Genomic DNA, 19,076 nt, shown 5'->3' with positions numbered 1-19,076 from the left:
TCCATACTGATAAATACCGATTTTCAGTTTTTGTGTTTGGTTTCATAAGAGACCTTTTTTTGCTTGCAAAGTCAGTACCCTCACTAATTTGAATTTTGATTTTTCGAGATAGATATTGTGCAGATAAATTTTTCCGCAACTCTGCTTACAACGACAACGGGCTTGTACACGCTTGTGAGGAATTCTGGCAACCGTCAGAAGGCTGGCTGCATTCCGGCTGCTGTCAAAATTGTCAAAGCGAAATTGCGTCATTATTTCGCCGTACGTGTCTTGTTTATTTCCCTTCTCCTTCTTTTTTCTTTTTTTTTATTCGACTTCATTTGATATTTGTCAATCCCGCATGTACATACAAAAAACGAATCTTGAGACGAGGCAAATGAGATTGAAATATGGGTATGTTTGGTAGTGAGAAAGCACTGCTATTGGCAATAATATTTTCCATAATTAGTATTTTTGAAGGGTAATAATTTATTGCCTTTCATAGGTACTTCTTAATGAAAAAATGAAACCAAAACGCTAAAAATGTAGAACCGATTCAAAACGGTTCTGCCAATCTTGTATGGCAAGAATCTGACAGAAACAGAATCGTTAATAACCGCTAGGCGAAATTCTCTGCCGGAAACGGTTGTTGCAATGATGCCAGACTTTTGCAGGAATTCTGGCGGAATTCCGGCAAAAACGGCTGGCAGACATGGCCAGCCGTCTGGGGGGAAATCTGCCCGCCGAGTACAAGTGGGCGGTAGTATAGTGGAACAATCCCGAAAAAAAGTTACTCTCTAGCGGAGATGCCAGATCTGCAGATTTGTCTGTAAATTTGCAGATTTCGTTTGTAGGGCTGCAGACATTTTTTGTTGTGCAGACTTCTGCAGACTTTTGAAAATCGAGACTTTTGCAGACTTTGGGCAAAATTTACAGACTTTTGAAATTTCCGCGACCTTTCTTTTGCCTCCAAGTCAGTTTTGCGTATCATGCTTCATAGAAAAACTGCTGCTAGCAAGACATACTTGCTGACTGAAGATTATTTTTCGGTTTTACAGACTTTTTCCACCAAGTCTTCAGATATTCGAAATTTTTACCTGACATCTCTGCTCTTTAGTTACTCAAATTTTGTTTCTTGGACTAAAACAGTGCTGAAGGCGTGTACAATGGTTCATCCATACCGGAGCAATTCGATGCTGGTTTTCAGCTGGACATAGAATGCGACGGAATCGTCGCAGGATAGCGAAATAATGAGCGTCAGAACCACTGATGCCAGGTTTGCAGATTGGTGTGTGAATTTGCAATTTCGTTTTTTAGCAGACTTTGCAATTATACCGACTTTTTTGCAGATTTTCGAAATTTTTATAAACAATCGTCCATTTTAATGACGTTTGCTATTACTGTAGGGGTTTCGTTTGGTTTGTTCGTCATACTTCTAAATATTCAGGTCGCTTAGGACTATTACCAATACGCAGACGCCTAAAATTTCACCTGGCATCGCTGCCAGAAAATTGGACAGTTGTTTTAACCCCTTCGCTGTCTGTTGTATTGAAATTAACTAGCATTAGAGCCAAAAGAAAAATTAATCGGCTGTTGGATTGAGGCCATTTGCACTTTCAACTGGTAAAATTCCTTAGCGACAATTGTTATTTCATTGTTCATCGAAAGCATCAACAAATGTATATCTGTCAAAGACGATCAACTTTTTAGAGTAGACAAATAGCTCCATCGATTAAAGTACCAGGTTTTGAAAACCAAGGCGTCGATTAATACAAAATATAAATGAAAAGGGAACATACTAAGCACAAAATAACCATTATGTACGATTCAGACGATCCGTCTTCTTTTGTCACAGTCAATCTCCGTCACCGGCACCGTCAACAATAATTACATGCATTTTTATGGAGCCATTCACACGTATCGTCAGCGTCACGGAACGTCTTGACGGACGGAGCGTGTGAACGTTCCGGTAAAGAAAGTATTAAACTAATTTTGACGGAAGCTGACGATCCGGTGACGGTGACGGAAGGAGGCGGATCGTCTGAATCGTACATTATGTCAAATAAATGGCACACGCTTAAAAAATCCGTGCAAGTTGTAGCCGTAATCTGCCACATACACATTATCAATATGAATTCATTATGACTGATGTTTTCTTAGTAATAAATAAAAAGTTAGTCATTGTAACGGTCAATTTAAAAACTATTTTTTTCTGGCTTGTGGTCTCGAACGGGTTGAATCGATACGAATGATAGTTTCGCTATCTTTGCGGCATTTTGTCGCTATCTTATCGCATCGCAATCTTTTCCAGCCGACACACAGTGGTTCGAATCAATAAAAACGTGGACATAAATCAGTAGCTGCCAAACCGTTCTTTTAATGCATATAGTTGCTTTGAAGAAATTATTTACAAATATATAACGCGTAATTTGATCCTATCATTAATTGTTCATGGCCTACTTTGACAAAAAATGTAACCATAACTTTTTTTTATGAAGAAATAGAATTTTTTTTCTTCTACAAAGTTTTAGAACTATAGAAATATCTTTCATATATTTGCATACGTGCATAACGTGTATAGTAATAATCCATGGGGTATTTCACACAAAGCCTTGGTGCTACTTTCAGAAGAAGCGTTATATAATGTTGTAAAACTTCTTCGAAGACACGTTAGCTCTTAAAAATCAATGAAAGTCAGTACAGACTTGTGACCGTCTTTTTCCAGTTTTGAACCACTGTGCGCCCTCTGATTCTTAACCATTCATGGTTTCAGCATGGCCATAGTGAAAATGAGTCACACAAATATTACTCAAGATATTCTCATTGGAAAATAAATTTTATAAGGTACATGTTCTCCTATAAGTATTATACAAGTTAGCTGCATTAAGTTGCATATTTCGCTTCGGCACAAGGTTTCCTAGGTAAAAAAAGGTAGAATTATGCATAAATTTTCCAGAAAAGAATAAACTTATGCATTAGCTTCTACAAAATTATGAAATTTTATATTTTCTACAATTATTCCAAACGAAGTATGCATAAAAAAATAACTCGAAACAAGTTATGACTAGAAAACTAGTTTTAAGGGGGTTGCCATAATTCAGTAATTAAACTAACTTTGAAAAGACCTAAGAAAAAAGTTCCACCGAGTTCCACTTAGATTTTTTTTTATGATATTGGGCACATCTTTTCCTACAAATTTTGTAAAAATCAGCTGCATAAAGTTGCATATTTCGCTTCGGTGCAAGGTTATATCCTAGGTAATTTCTGATGTTAATCTAATATCATAGCAAATTCCGAATAATTCACCTGAAATTGCTATTGAACTTGATTTCAAATGAAAGTTTTGGATGTGCGACTGCTCGACCGAGTCTTCAAGGCCCGAAACCATTGAAGCTTAATAATTCTATTCACGATTCAATTCAAAGCCCGAAGTCAAACTCGGCGTCAAAGTTCTGAACTAATTCGATTGTTATGTAACAAATTTGAAACTTATTCGGGGATATATTCAGCCTTGAAAAATATCAGTTCTATAGGTGAAGGTTTGTACAAACAGAGGCAAATACAGAAGGTAATTTATTGATGCTCCCAAACTCCCTAGCGTGTGCTATAAACCGAAATTAAATCATTCCAGCACAAATAAATATAACGCCCGCTTTAGAACTTGCGAACCCATGCTCGCTGCCGCTGACTGTGTGTAACAATCGAACGTAAATCACATCCATAGAGAAAAAAAAACTTGCGTGCCTAAATTTCCCGATCTCAGCTCAACAAGAGTAATAAATCAATGCTGAAAAACATATTTTTTTCTTTCTGTTTTTTTTTTCGTCCACAGATGGAGTACATCCGACGGCGCCAGCACATATCTACGATTGACACCAGCAGCCCCAGCCGGTTGCTGTTGACCACGACGGCACAGAGCCAGAGCTTCATGGGTTCGACGATGGCCCTTCAGCACAGCAATCACTCCGCCAATTTGGGCTACTGTACGCTCCGGAACGGGGTGCCCCAACCGGCCGTGGCCGGTTCGGTGACCAACGTGTCCATGAGCCATGTGCCAAATAGTTTCACCCACGCGGGATCACATGCCACCTGCACACTTCCGAGACATCCGATCGGTGCCGGAACGATCAATCCGGCCGGAGCCCATCATTGGCCTTCGTACGGGGGTACCATCGCCGGTGTACGCAACATGACCGCCATCTCGGTAAGCAGCAGTCCCCAACCGGTGCCACCACCACCGTCCACGATAGCCATGCAGCACCTGGGAGGACCGCAGGGCCCGAGGGGGGCCCGGGTTTGCATAGGACTACCGGAGGACGATGTGTCCGCCGATACGCCGCTCATGGTAAAACGCGAAAGCACCGTATGACTATAGGAATCTCACAGGGTCGGTGATACGGCCCTGTGAGGCTCTCTTTCTCCGAGCAATGGCACGAAAGCGCAGTGTCGCGGAGATGCGAGGCACGAGACTTAAACAATAATTAGATGTTTGTTGGAGGCACGGTGGGGAAGAAGGAGATTATTGAGTATTCGGGAAGTTTAAAAAAAAAATGGTAGAACCACTTTTCCCCACTTTTTTTCTATCGGGAGGAACACACTATTTCTTTGTTTGCGTTTCCATTTCCGACTGTTTTTTATAGTAGCACAACAGAAATTATAAAGTAAAAAAAAAAAATAACGATGTTATTTATCATTATATCATTTTGTGATATGAAAGCTGTGAAATAATCAAATCAAAAAGCTCAATTTTGAGTGTGAATCAATGCCGGAAGGCTGAAGTGGCTGAATCGTGGCGCTTCGATAGATACTACTGATATTCCGGCCTTGGGCCGTAAAAGCAGAAGAAGCCGGAAAAGTAAAGCAAAAGAAAAAAAGCTGCCTACAGACGAAATGGGCACATAAAGCTAATCTGTAAATAATAATCTAGTTTATGACCAATACCCAAATCTCCCCCTAAATGGATCTCGTGACTGTTGAAGATACAGAAAAAAGAAAAAGAAAAGGGAGCGAGTAAAAAAAAACACTTACAATTCAAACTATATAACCGAAGCTGGGGTGTCCTTGGTGTTGGTAACCACGAGCATTGATCCAGTTAGGATGAGCCGAACTGGCAAATGTTTGTATAATGACTGTTCATAAACCAATCAGTAGTTTTTTTTTAAAAGACTCTTTCGGCCGATGCCATGCCGGAAAACCACCGGAAATTTGAGTCACAATCGGAAATCTTAATACTTAAAAGGACAAGGTCACCCAACTTCAAGGTCACACGCCTGTAAATATGAAACATGTAAATAGCTAGAGGGGGCAAAATCATAGCTTCCGTCACAAAATCCATCCCCTCAGCAGTCGAAGGAACGCGTTTTTTCCCGCATTTCATTGGATTATTGCTCGTGAACGGAAGGGAATATCTGTCGCGACTAGCCGAGTCCTGCATCCGGGGGTGGCAGCAAAAGACGAAATAAAAGCATGCTCCGGTTGATTGGAATTGGATTGGGTGGCAGAAACGAGAGAATGGATACCAAATCCAGTGAAGCTTTTATTTCATCTCCCTCGCCGGAAGTCCTCAGGAGGGAAACGTTAGCCAGTATGTGTTGGAACGGTCGCCAAAGGGGAGGCGGAAGATGAAGAAGAAAAGTTAATTTAGTTTTAGCTAGAAAATACAATTTAACGATGTGCCCGGAGGGTAGTTGACTGTGGGTATGTGGTTTCGGAAAGCTCGGTAAAGGCGAAAAAGAAAAAAACTGAACCCTGATGAGGCGGAACGATCGGAACGATCGGAACGCCTGGCGCTTGTTAGGATTGTGAGTTATTGTCTCTTTCGTCGTCGTCGTCGTCCTCCTCCTCCTCGTCGTCCGACGTGCACGGGTCATAGGTGTTTATGATATTAAGTGCACTTTTCCCGTTTGTGAATTTATGCATTGACAGGATTTACTGCAAACCATTCCAAGATTTACGGATTGTGTTACATTAACAACGAGAAGGTTGGTGTCTTCCGTTGCAGTGCACTTTTACGGGATTCGTTCTGGTCCTTCCCATGCTGATCAACCTGGGGCTGGTAGAAGACAAACAAAAAATGAAAACAACTTCCCGACTGGTGCTACTGCGGACATTGAGTGACATTTATTTTTTCTACTACTGAAAACTTAACAGGAAATCCTGGAGTTTTCCATTTCTCGGTTGATTTTTCATTAGGGCGTTTCGATTTTCTCTCTTTCGATTTTTGTGATGTGATTAAAAAGATTTTCTTTGATATCACTATTTTGATTTAAAGTCGAAAGTTTAGGGTATCATTTCATGCAAAGAGTTGAGTGATAAACGTGGAAACCGCTTGGTAATTAATAGAAGAGAAAGTAAACAAAGAGAAACTCTCACTTACTTATACGCCCTTTTGAAAATTTAACCGAGATTTATTTTTACTTCAATAAACACAACTAGTCCATCTGTAGAAACTTGAATTGGTTTCCTTTTATAACAGGCACACAAGAAATACTTCGTGCATGCATAATTTTGATCCAGTTAACAGCTTGTCCGAAAAAGACATTCTTTACGATTAGGTCCAATCTTTTGTGTGTGTATAACCTATCCCAACCCCCAGTGTCTAGTAACGGTTCACAGAAAAAAAAAGATGTTTCCATGTGTTTTGTTTATGCATGCAAATAACTTGAATCCAGGACTCAGGGAGGCATTTACTCAATCAAATTCCGTTGACCCATTTCGTATGCAGAGGTTACCATTCCGAGGTTACCGTTTCATCGACTAGCCCCACCTAAATGAAATGTGTGCATCAGATGGATTCAAACATTACAGAGAGAGACTTTCGATTCCTAGCAATTGGCAACCAATCGACGAGTATTTAGTTTATATTCTTCAGTTTTGTAAGAATAATTAACATCTTCTAATTTTATCAATACGCGAGTTTGCATTCAATGTTTCATTACTTACCTTTCAAACCTTCAGTCTTTTTTTTTCAAATAAAATTTTTATTAGGCTCATTTGCTTCAGCTTAACCTTCAGTCTTCTAAACCAATCAATTACACCCTTGAAACTTCAACATATTGCACACTTCTGAATATGTTTTCTATAGACGCTCTTGCATAGAGCACTAGCAATGAGAAAAGAATTATTATTTATACACAAAAAGTTATTCCTTATTATATAAGGATGATATGTAAAATCCGCATTTGTAAATTGCAACGAATGCTGCAGACGAAAAGTCCGCTGGAGTTGAAATTTACAATCTCTCTTTCGCAGCAGGCATAAAACCTCCTCATCTTTTCAATATCTACAGATTACAAAAATCCAACCGATATATTGCTTAATATTAAGGGCTTAATACGAAGTAAAATTATACCTTCCGGCGAGAATCAAGAATGGTTGTCTGCTGTCCGTGTGGGTTCGCGGGAAACACTCCCAAGTCAGGAACACTTGGCGGGTGGCCCACATGCTGGACATCACCGAGAGTGGCCCTGGGAGAGTGGTAAATAATAGCAATGCAGGAAAAAAAGGAGAGAAAAAGAGAGAAGTGTATGTTGCAGTAAATGGCAATACGAAGGGGTTCGAAGGGGAGAAGAAGGGGTTGTCAATTTAACGTCACATTACGGGTTTTAATACAGTTGAGCAGTAGGACGTCAAGGCGATATACTTTACCTATTTGAAGGATTTTCAATAACTTTCGCGTTTCAAATGAATTATTACATACAAACCAAATCGCACCCTCTCATTCTGCTACTAACGCAGAAGACGGTAGCACCCGCCGTTGACGCCGTTCTATTGACCAAATGTCATCGTAGACACACACGGGGAGGCATTCTATAGAAACTTGTGAGCACTTAGTTATCTCACTTTTTGACGAACCGCAAATTGACATTCAATTTATTTGTTCAGAATATTTCGCTAGACCGTTGTATGAAAGCACATGCCTTTATGAAGTAAATCCATCAAAGATTCACGCGTTTTTGGGCTACCTGTCACAATTTAGTTTGAAAAGTTTGAATTAGGGGTGAACTACGATTAACAGAGTGAGAACAGACCGAAACTGTTCTTTTTCATTTGCTGTTATGAATAACTCTTATGTCGTTTTCACTTGAGAAACCTGAAACTGACCCAGAGTAGTTTCATCAAACAAACACTTTTCACGAACAAACTGTATTGATTTTGTACTTAGCAACGGGAGTGTGAGCAAACCTGATATAAAAACCAGGTTCGAAACTGACTCGATTTTCAGTTCAACAACGTTGAAACTAGGTTCAAAACAGACTTCAAACAAACGGTTTGACAGCAGTTGGAGTGGAAACTGGGTTAGGTTAGGTTAGCGAAAACGACATTAGCGAGTGCTTAATTGTTCGAAATCGCTCTTCAAAATGGATGTTGGCCGGTGGTTTGTTAGCTGATGTCTAATAAAAAAAACAGAAGAATTTTTTTCCCGTTAATATTGCTGTTGTCTTAAGTGATATTGAGGCATAAAATTTGTTCAGGAATAATAATGATGCAGTTACTTTCTGAATAAGTAAGGAAAATTGAAAATTTGTTTGACGTGAATACGTCTTACTTTACTATGGAGCGCTTTTTCAAAATGTACCTTCTCTGGGAGAGTGATAAGTTATTTGAGCCAATTTGTTCTGATTCCTGAACCACAAATAAATCAAAATTAAAGATTTCAAAAGTGTATTGTATCAACAAGTATGATCGGTTCTCTTAGAGTCTCCACCATTTTTTACAAAAAAATTACTACGATATTTTCTTCCTTTGGTGGAAAACTGGAAAACGGCTGTCTTAGTCTCATAAAACAAACCAATGTTGTTTACTGTTCGACGTTTCGGCCTTTGGTGTCGGCCTTTTTCAAGGAAATTTGTAAAATTTTACTGTGTTGTGTATTGCCAAAAAAATAAAGCGTTGAACAAATAATACAACGTAAAAACTTACTAAAGTCTATCGTTTATAGTCAAAATGTCGATTTCTGACACTACGTTGACTGGTACCATTTTAGAATATACTTCAAGATACTACGAAAACAAATGGTCATTTACATAAATACTGAAACAAAAATTATTCGTAACAACTCTTACTATCGACTGCATAACAAATATTTTGTTGGCATAAATTACGTACAGTGTCACAAGTTTTCCTTGAAAAAGGCCTACACCAAAGACCGAAACGTCGGACAGTAAACAACATTCGTTTGTATCAAGGGTGGAAATATGAAAATTTTTTGATTCACAATAAATAAAAATAGTCAGTATTACCTTATCATATCACATATATATATATTGTAAATATTATAATGAATTTTGATATCATTTTTGATAGGAATAATTTTGGTTTTACTAAGAATTTAAAAATGTCTTCATCGTAATCAGTATCACTGTCTGATTCGGAATCAACATTTCAACAAATTTAGGCTCGTTTTAATGCTACTCTCTGTTCATTAACCAGGTTTGAAGTTCAAATGGCTATCACTTACGGTTCCGGTGATATAATGGTATAAGTGACGTAAACATCCAAATTGACTACCTCTCAATTTTCTCGAATATGGGTTATCCGATATCAATAATTTTAGGCTCGTGAGGTGAGTTTATTTCATCGATCGCATCGAAATTCCATGCTTCGTGACGTATTTAAAATTTATTCAGTAATACCATCGTGATGGAGTACAGCTACTAATATTAACATACATGCTGCGATGAATAATAATTATAATGATAAGAAAAACATGTTCAATCATAAAGCGTGCTACGAAGAAAGCGTACTACGCAGCTGGTTAATATTACCCTATTTAGCTTGACACAGAAGTAACAGGAGCGCAGGATTTAACAGGAAGTAACAGGAGCGCAGGATTTTGCTACGCCAATTAAACCACTACGCCTACTGCTGTGCTTCTGTAACTTCTGTGTATAATATTCAAGCTAAATAGTGTAATATTTTCACGCTGATCGAATCGTTCATTTGACATTTTCGTGCGCAAAATGGGCTTATTTCCACCTCTGATTAGTTTTATAAGACTGAGACAGCCGTTTTCCAGTTTTTCACGATTATAACCCCAGTGAAAATCAAGTATAACTTCTTCCTTTGGTATTAGAGAATCGTCATTTCGCATATTGCCTTTATACGCTATTCGTAGCTCACGCAGAGCTCGCTCTGATTTAGAGAACAAAAATACGACAGTTTCTCTTCAAATAAAGGCAATTACATCAGCTCCCAGTTGCTGGTCATTTGCATTGCAGTGAACCATATCGGAGACTGAACGATAGAGGAAATTTAACGCGCAAAAACAAGCGCGTAACTTAGGAAATCCGCGTAAAAAAAAAACCACAAAATTAAAAAATTGTTATGGCAAAATGTCTTAGAAATACATGAAACGTCTAGACCTGGTGTAATCTCAGAAAAAAAAATTATTTGAAAGAAATCGTAAATTTTCCAAGTGTTAGAGAGTAAAAAAGGCCTCAGTGTATTGAAATATTCGAATCGGAAGTGAAAATAATTAGTTTAGTGAACCAAGCTTCGCACCAAACTATTTCAAATAAAACCAATATTCAGCTGCTTTCAAGCTGTTCAAAAGAAATGCATTGTGTGTGTGTTAATTTGAATGCGTTTTAGTGACATAAGGATGTGCGAGTAGTGTCAGATATATTATTGTTCAAAAGATCTGCAATAAATTAGAGAAAATTATACTCTACTACTCACGTCAATCCGATTATGTCTCTGACATTACCAACCCGATTTTTTTTCTCGGTGGAAAAAGATGAGTACAAGAGCTCATAAACAGTCAGTTCCATTGACTGAAAATAGACAAAAAATGACGCGCAATAAATGAACGATTTTTAGTTGAATCAATTTGAAGTTGAATTAGGCACTCTAGACCTTATGTCCGTATTTTTAACAATCGGTTGTTGATGTCGAGTATTTCATTTCGGATTTGCATATTTCATTAAAAGAAACATTCCGAACACGAAACAGTTAAACGCCAGCTTTATTTGCACTCGTGTGGTGCGAATTTCGCACAACGAAAAGTGCACAAAGCTAATCAAATTACTCTATATTTTAGTGTAAATCTGGTGATTTTTACCTACGATTAGCAAAGAAAGTAATCCTAATAGTTCTTTAGATAACATTTAGAGTCATTAGAATGGCTGATTTTATATAATGTTCCCCATCGTTGTCCACTTCTCGTTTTCTTTTCCTCGAACGCAAACGATCAGCAGCTGGATGACAAAATCGCTCTTGTTTGAAGCGAAATTCACACTGCGAACGTCAAACAGCAGATACGTATGCTAACAGAATAACTAGTTGTTGTTTTTTCTGTGTTTAGGCTTGAGGAACGGAATCTCCAATTTGCCATTGACTGAATCACCAGTTGAATAATACCGGGTTTAGTTCCACTGTCTTGACAGTAGATGGCAGCCTGCGCTGTCGATCTGTCTTCGTTAATGGATTATCTTAAACTGAAGCTAGCACACGTGCAACAGAGTCTATTATTAGATTCGGTCAATTTTGATGATTCGTGTTTGAACCTATTTTTTCACTATTTAAACAATCTTTTCTGAAAGTTATTGTAAAATGAAGTTTTTCGTTACATTTTCAACAAAGTCATGCCATTCTTTTACAAATAAACATATTTGAATGAAGCTACCACAGATAATAGATAATACTATAAACTTAGAATTGTTGTACAAAAGTAGTGAAAGAAATACTTTTTCATATTTTTTCTTAAAATTTTTGAAACAATTGTTTTTTTTATGTTCAGAAATTTTAAAAAATCGGGAAAAGTATATCACAATATAATAAAACGTAGTAGAATCTGAATTCATTGAAAAATTTGTGTGTCAGCAATCGTTTTTTTTTATCTATCCTTTATTTATATCCGGCTTTAACCTGATTGCGGTGGTTCATCGGTTCTACCAATTTATTCAAAACGTATGACGAAAAGTATTACTCGCGGCAAGGTATTTCTATACGCGCCGGGTCAAAGCTAATGGAATTTTCCAATGCACGGTGACCATTTTTAATGATCAAATAGAACCAAATTATGAACACTTTAACAAAAAAAAATGAGAGTAATATTTTTTTTTTACGATTTTACGAATTCTGACCCCATTTTGATTTGATTTCGAACTGTTTATGTGAGAATCATCGAAAGCCGAAAATTTATAAAGTCTGTGCTGTAACACGAAACACATTTCCTGTGCCTAGCTGCAGTGGGATTCATCCAAATGGTTGATAATTGGATACTACACGGAAAGCCAAATTTATTCAGTATAGTCCTGAATAAATACATTTTCAACTAAGAGTTTACGATATTTTCACACATCGGTTTAGAAATTAAAATTTGCGAAAAATTTGCCAGCAGTGTCGACAAGACTATCCGTTTTAGCTTTTTAATGGATTGTTTGGTTCGAGTCTCATGAGTTTTTGGCTAATGAACTTGTTAATAAACCCAATTTAATTTTTGTTTTCTTTGTGCTGTCTTTCAGCAGTTATGATGACAGATCGATAGAGTCAAATCAAATATACTATATATCAATATGGATCACTCTTGCGATTCAAGAGGGACTTCACAGTAAAGTGTATTCAAATTTTGTATTCACAGTATTCAAATTTTTTATGAAAGTTTTGACAGTTCCCAGCAAGGGACAGATCGTTTAGTATGTGCACTTTTAATTCATAGACAATTTAGAAAAATGACAGTTTCCTTTTCAATTTTTTCTTTCGCTGAGAGAAAAGATAATGTACAGCTAATTTAAATTCAATGTCATGAACGCAATGAAAAAAATATCGCAATCAAAGTAACTTGTAATGCACCGTTCATTTCATTTTAATTTTGTTGATATATTCCTTACATCAGAAGTGATCTGCCAAACATTGCCTTCACAGCCTATAGGTTTTGTCTTTTCAGCGCTATTTATAACATTCATGAGCAAAGTTAAATACTACTTCATAACTCCGGAAAGTGAAGAGCGCAATTCTACATTATTTATAGGCGATATTTACTTTCGTCAGAAAAAAACACGTTTAAATATGAAAATGTTCACACCTCTATGTAGGCATCAATTATTTTTGACATTTCACTTCTGGTTGCACACTAAACGCAAACTATTAAACATGACTAACTAATAGCCTTTTCCGTCGCGAGATGGTGTTACTGTGATGTGTTTTTTTTCGTTAAAGTGATTCATTATTGATATATAATATATTTGGTCAAATTTTCTGATTTTAGTCACAAAATTAGTTGCCAATGAGAATTTCGTGTTGGATTGAAATTTCGCTGGTTTGTGTCCAGGATTTTCGCCAACGAAACACATTTTCTAAAAACAAGAGTTTTTTTTCTGTTAAGTAAATTCTGAATATCAACTAATCTATTAGTTATTTTGGAAATTTTGTTGTTAAAATCAACTAATTGAGAAACAGAAGTACAAATTACGAATATATTTGGCTAATTTCGGTCGTTCCGTGCTCAAGAGATGAATCTGATGTCGACTGTCGATTGGTGATGTTGAATGTCCGAAATGGTATAGATGTGACATTAAAAGAAGACGTTTTTGCCCTGTTTTGTTTAGAGCTTGAAGGGCAGATCGGTTTCGTAAAACGTTTCCATAATTGTGATAATGTTGCGTTCGATCGAAAGAAAAACTTCGTGTCTCTGAACCGTTCTAGGCCTTTCTGTTGAAAACAATTTCGTCCCGATTGAAGCATTTTTTGCCGAAATACAGCACAATGCTTTCGCCGGTAATCATTTTGGGTCAAATAAATGGGAAACAAATTGGCCCAGTGCGACACAATCAAATCTTTTGCTACATCTTTCTAGCGAAATTACCCTCGTGAAGTTCACGAGGACAATATCGTACGGATGGCTACTCTCGACAAAAGAGTAACTGGGACTCAGAAACTAGAAACCCACACCCACTCGAAAAAAAATTCGCTCGTTGCTGCTTGCTCTTTTTCTTGCCCTGAGAACTTTTCAAGTCTTCGAGCTTCAATCGCTTCATCGAGCCCTTTCAATCGACCCTCTTCGGCAATGTAGGGATAATTTTTCATTGTGCCCTTTTTTGCGCATCAAATCGTCCCCACATGTTCATTTCAGATCGCTTCCAATTATGGTCTGGACCTCAATCAAAAACCTGTCCGTTCGCCCTGTTGATTGATGATGGCCACTGTGTTTGGGGCCTTTTCTGCTTGTATGTTTACTTTGAACATCGGTTGGCATAACGTCAGGGCAGGACACCCACCCCCCATCCGGGGGAAGACTAAGTTTATCAAGATTGCTATTGCTTTCGACCACACCGAATCACGCGATTCACTTGACCTAGCTAGTGATGTGTTCTTATAAGAGCACTCATTGGGAAACTTAGAACGGAAAGTTGGTACTAGAGAAAAACCAAAATAAAAAAAAACCTTCCAAACAATTTCAACCCGACCGAGTGTTCGCAGGAAACGATGCCGTAGTAACTGATTGAACTTATTTTGCGGTTGTTTTTGGCATCTCCTCTCGAGTCGCAGCGTCTTCCCGACCTTCCCGACCAAAACCTTTCCGAACACTCGAACATTGCTTCTTGCCCTCATTTGACCTGATAGTGTTTTCACTGCAGAACGACGACGACGATAGCCAATGGGGAGAGAACAAAAAGAAAATATGAAGTAAAATTTTCCACTAAGCTGGTCCCAAGCTGGGTGTGGTGTTCTTGGTTTTCCGGAAGCTTTCCTAATCGAATCATTACGACGGCAGCTGGTGGTCAACCACTTCCATGGGATCGGATAAACTTCCTCAAGTTTATCGAGAGCGATTTTGGTTGTGGCTTATTTTGAATATTAATTTGACCACATCTCGCTGCTCAACCGGGACCGTTTCTTTCGCTTTAGAGTTTTGAGGTTAAACAAAAAAAAAAGAAGCAGGGAACATGTCTGTTTATTCGAAGATATGATGGGATTACCAAGGCGGCGACAACTTGTGAAAGGGAATTCCATCCACCTTTTTCTTTGCAGATGCAAACCTTCATGCAACATCCACCCACCACAGTCAGCGATTGTGCGCCATCAATCATTCTGTCATTGCGAGCAATAGGGGGCTAGCGTGCGGTAAATTACGGTAGCCGGCATGTGGTGATGCGAACAAGAGCTGGAGGGACGGTGGATTCCAGAATAAATCAAATAAATAATTAAATGCCTTCGTTGATGGGATTTTCCCCTCCGGTTGAATTCGTCGGTGTTCGGTTCAATTTCGTTCAAAGAAAACGGTAGGATTATTGTTCCATTAAACTAGACGTTGCGTCGTTTTCCAAAGTACGTGCCCGGCACTGGCAGCACTAATGGTTTTCGTCTGAAGTTGTTTCCGTCTCTTATCGTCCTGCTGATAAACTGGGCTCCTCATCAGGTGAACACGAAACTGGGCGGTAATATCATATTTCTTCGTTTGATAATCTTTTCTGCGCTAGCAGCCGGTGAGACTTTTCGTTTGATCTTAGCCGTAAATGGCGGAAAGACAAAGGACTCCAACCGGAATCGTCGAAATTGGGTCGAAAAATTACTGCGATTTTCGTCTCGTATTTAAACTATGGTGGTTTTATTCGTTTTGATTGTCTACACGCTTACTTTGACACAAAATGGCGTTGTGCCTAAAACCGGCTGACGCCCTATCAAATTGATTGATATGATGTCAGTTGAATGTGGCACTGACTTCAACTGACATCCGTCATACATCGGCCAACGTTTTCTTTCTTCAACTACTCAATTTTCGGGTAAATATGATTTTTGCCAAATTCGGTACCAGTTTTGAACCAAGTGAAGAAGAACTTCCTATTTTTGTTGCATCGCTACATCTAATGTTTTCTGTATTTTCTGAACTAGAAGTTGGATCTCTATTAAACGGAATACAATACGGCTACCTTTCATCTGAAGTTCATGAAATAGGCCAAGTAATATCGGAGAAATCGGTGCGAGTTCCATTCTGACCAGTGCTTCAAGAACTGGTAAAGTCAAATGGCCACTTCCGAAACGAAATTCTGGGTACGGATCAGGAAAGCTGTCAATGTTACATACGTTGTCAACGTTTGGCTTCCATTTAGACTGCGTTCCTTTCACCTCATCTAGCCAGAGAATAAATATAGTCGGTAACTTATTTATAATTAGGGTAACGACTCCAGTAAAGCAATTCTACGCCGAATTGTTCAGAAATTGCAAGATTCTGGCACGACCCCCTGCGATTTGCATGAAAATTTTCGTGTGTATGTTTCACTGGTTGAAAGATTTTTTTCACTCAAGACTAATTTTTGAAAATGGCGTATGTGTTTTAATCCACATTGTTTTTAAGAAACGTTCTACAAAAATTGTGTCTGAGAAGAAGGGCTAGGTAAATAATGGAATTTGAACAATACGGGTGGCTATTGTCAAAGACAAAACTGGATGTCGTGAACTCGAATAAAATGGACACGTCTTCTCCGCACTTGCAAATATCAGTTAATTGATCGATTGTGTGAATGGTGTAAGCATTCCCCTTCTTCACTACTACAATTTGAAACGATGTATCTGCACTAAAGTACGGATAAGTTACATCAAACATTCTGATTCACAATTAAATATTACGAAGTAATTTTTATAGTTTTTTTCTAATAAAATAATGGAAAGAACATTTTACGAAGGCGTTCGTGTTAAAGAGAGACGAGTTGAATTCGAATTCCGATGGATGCCGATGTCTTCCGTCATCTATTTCCAAGCTGACCTGTTGTCCATGGATGAGATACTGATATGTTTGAATTAGATATAGCGTTCACAATCTATTGTTATCTTCCAATTTTTTTTTTTTTTTCATAAATACGTTTATTTCATAGGCAATATACATAAGTTTTTCTTCGCCGTGGCATCTACAATACATAGTACTTTAAACCTAATACATTTCGAATATCCTATTAGTATGTTGGTATTCATTAGTTAATCTAAACACTGTTTTTATCAAGCGAGTTGCTATTATAAATTACATTAAATGAAATACATTTATTTTGTACATGATCTTATAACTATTTCAGGTTTGTTTGTATCAGTTCATCACTTTTATTTAATATAAGATAGCTGGCTATTGGTTGAGCTCATGGAAGAGAAAACAATCTAACATAAAATAAAATTTAAATTGGAACTCCAATGGACTTAATGAAATAATAAAGAAGTTTCATGTAAGGAACGTCACGACAAGCAAGAATGTCGCGAACTGGGACATTGGATAGTCTACCTTGGGTACGCAAGGAATTTATTAGTTGAGATCTGACATCACGATACTCCACGCATGTCCAAACAACATGGTCAATATCGCGGTAACCTTCGCCACAAGCACAATGATTAGTCTCGGAAAGTCCAATTCGAAGGAGATGTGCATCTAACGTGTAGTGATTGGACATGAGTCTGGACATCACACGAATGAAATCTCTACTCACATCCAGTCCCCTGAACCATGCCTTTGTCGATATTTTAGGAATAATTGAGTGCATCCACCGACCCAGATCATCTTTATCCCAAGAAGCTTGCCAGCTGGCAAGTGTTCTTTGGCGAGACGCGCTATAGAATTCATTGAAAGCAATTGGTCTCTCATAAATTTCACCCTCAATAGCACCACGTTTGGCTAAAATATCGGCTCTTTCATTGCCTGGAATGGAGCAATGAGCCGGAACCCAAACTATTGTGATTTGATAATTATTATTCAATATGACGTTCAGGCACTGTTTTATTTTGCCCAAGAAAAAAGGTTCATTTTTGCCAGCAGCCTTTGAGCGAATGGCTTCAATTGCACTCAGACTATCTGTGAAAAGAAAATAATGGTTTGGAGATAATGTGACGATTATACTCAAACTATAATGAACTGCTGCTAACTCTGCTATATAAACAGATGCAGGTTCTTGAAGCCTAAAGGAGACCGAAACATTATTGTTGAACATACCAAACCCTGTCGCTTCTTCAATTCGCGATCCGTCCGTGTAAAACATTTTCTCAGAGTCGATATGCCTGAACTTACTTGTAAATATTTTTGGGATTTCCAACGAGCGTAGGTGTTCCGGAATTCCACGCACTTCGCGCTGCATGGATGTGTCGAAAAATAAAGTTGAGTCAGGGACATTTAGGAGGCTGACACGGATAGGAATATATCTTGAAGGGTTGATTTCCTGTGACATATGGTTAAAATATACAGTCATGAATCTTGTTTGAGATTGAAGCTCAACTAGCCTTTCGAAGTTATTAATAACTAGGGGATTCAGTACCTCGCATCTTATTAGCAGTCGCGACGAAAGCTCCCAAAAACGATCCTTCAATGGAAGAACTCCCGCCAGAACTTCAAGACTCATTGTATGTGTCGAATGCATGCAGCCTAAAGCAATTCGCAAACAACGATATTGAATTCGCTCTAATTTGATAATATGAGAGTTTGCAGCGGAACGAAAGCAAACGCATCCATATTCCATCACTGAAAGTATCGTTGTCTGATACAATTTTATTAGATCTTCCGGATGAGCACCCCACCAAGATCCGGTTATTGTTCGAAGAAAATTTACTCTTTGTTGGCATTTTGTTATCAGAAACCTAATGTGTCCTCCCCACGTGCATTTGGAATCAAACCACACCCCGAGGTATTTGAAAGTCAAAACCTGTTGGATCATTCTTCCCATCATATGGAGCTGAAGCTGCGCGGGATCATGCTTTCTTGAAAAGACGACTAACTCTGTTTTCTCCGCAGAGAATTCGATACCAAGATGAACAGCCCAATCGGACAAGTTATCTAAGGTATCTTGCAATGGTTTTTGCAGATCAATAGCTTTGGGTCCAGTAACTGAAACTACGCCATCATCTGCCAATTGTCTTAGTGTACATGGGGATACTAGACAGCTGTCAATGTCATTTACGTAAAAATTATAGAGGAGCGGACTGAGGCAAGAGCCTTGCGGTAGACCCATGTAGCTAATTCTGAATGTTACCAAATCGCCATGTGAAAAATGCATGCGTTTCTCTGACAAAAGGTTGTGCAAATAATTATTTATAACCGCTGGGAGTCCATGTTGGTGAAGCTTGTCTGAAAGAACATCAATGGAAACTGAATCAAATGCTCCTTTAATGTCTAAAAATACAGATGC

At 38.2% G+C, this 19,076-nt stretch overlaps 1 protein-coding gene across 2 annotated transcripts in view; it reads left to right on the top strand.

The window, feature by feature from the left end:
- LOC131437740 (hemicentin-1) overlaps nt 1–16,758 on the top strand; it is a 531,827-nt gene extending 515,069 nt beyond the window's left edge. For both annotated transcript variants that reach the window (XM_058607294.1, XM_058607286.1), the window contains exon 14: nt 3,812–16,758. In XM_058607294.1, the coding sequence (XP_058463277.1) occupies nt 3,812–4,348 (537 nt within the window). In that variant the 3' untranslated portion in view covers nt 4,349–16,758. The remainder of the gene's footprint in view (nt 1–3,811) is intronic.
- The last annotated feature ends 2,318 nt before the right edge of the window (nt 16,759–19,076 follow it).

This window comes from Malaya genurostris, chromosome 1, assembly GCF_030247185.1.
Source record: "Malaya genurostris strain Urasoe2022 chromosome 1, Malgen_1.1, whole genome shotgun sequence".
Classification (NCBI taxonomy): domain Eukaryota; kingdom Metazoa; phylum Arthropoda; class Insecta; order Diptera; family Culicidae; genus Malaya; species Malaya genurostris.
Note: the sequence above shows the minus strand (reverse complement) of the source record. Positions and strands in the feature narration are given on the sequence as shown.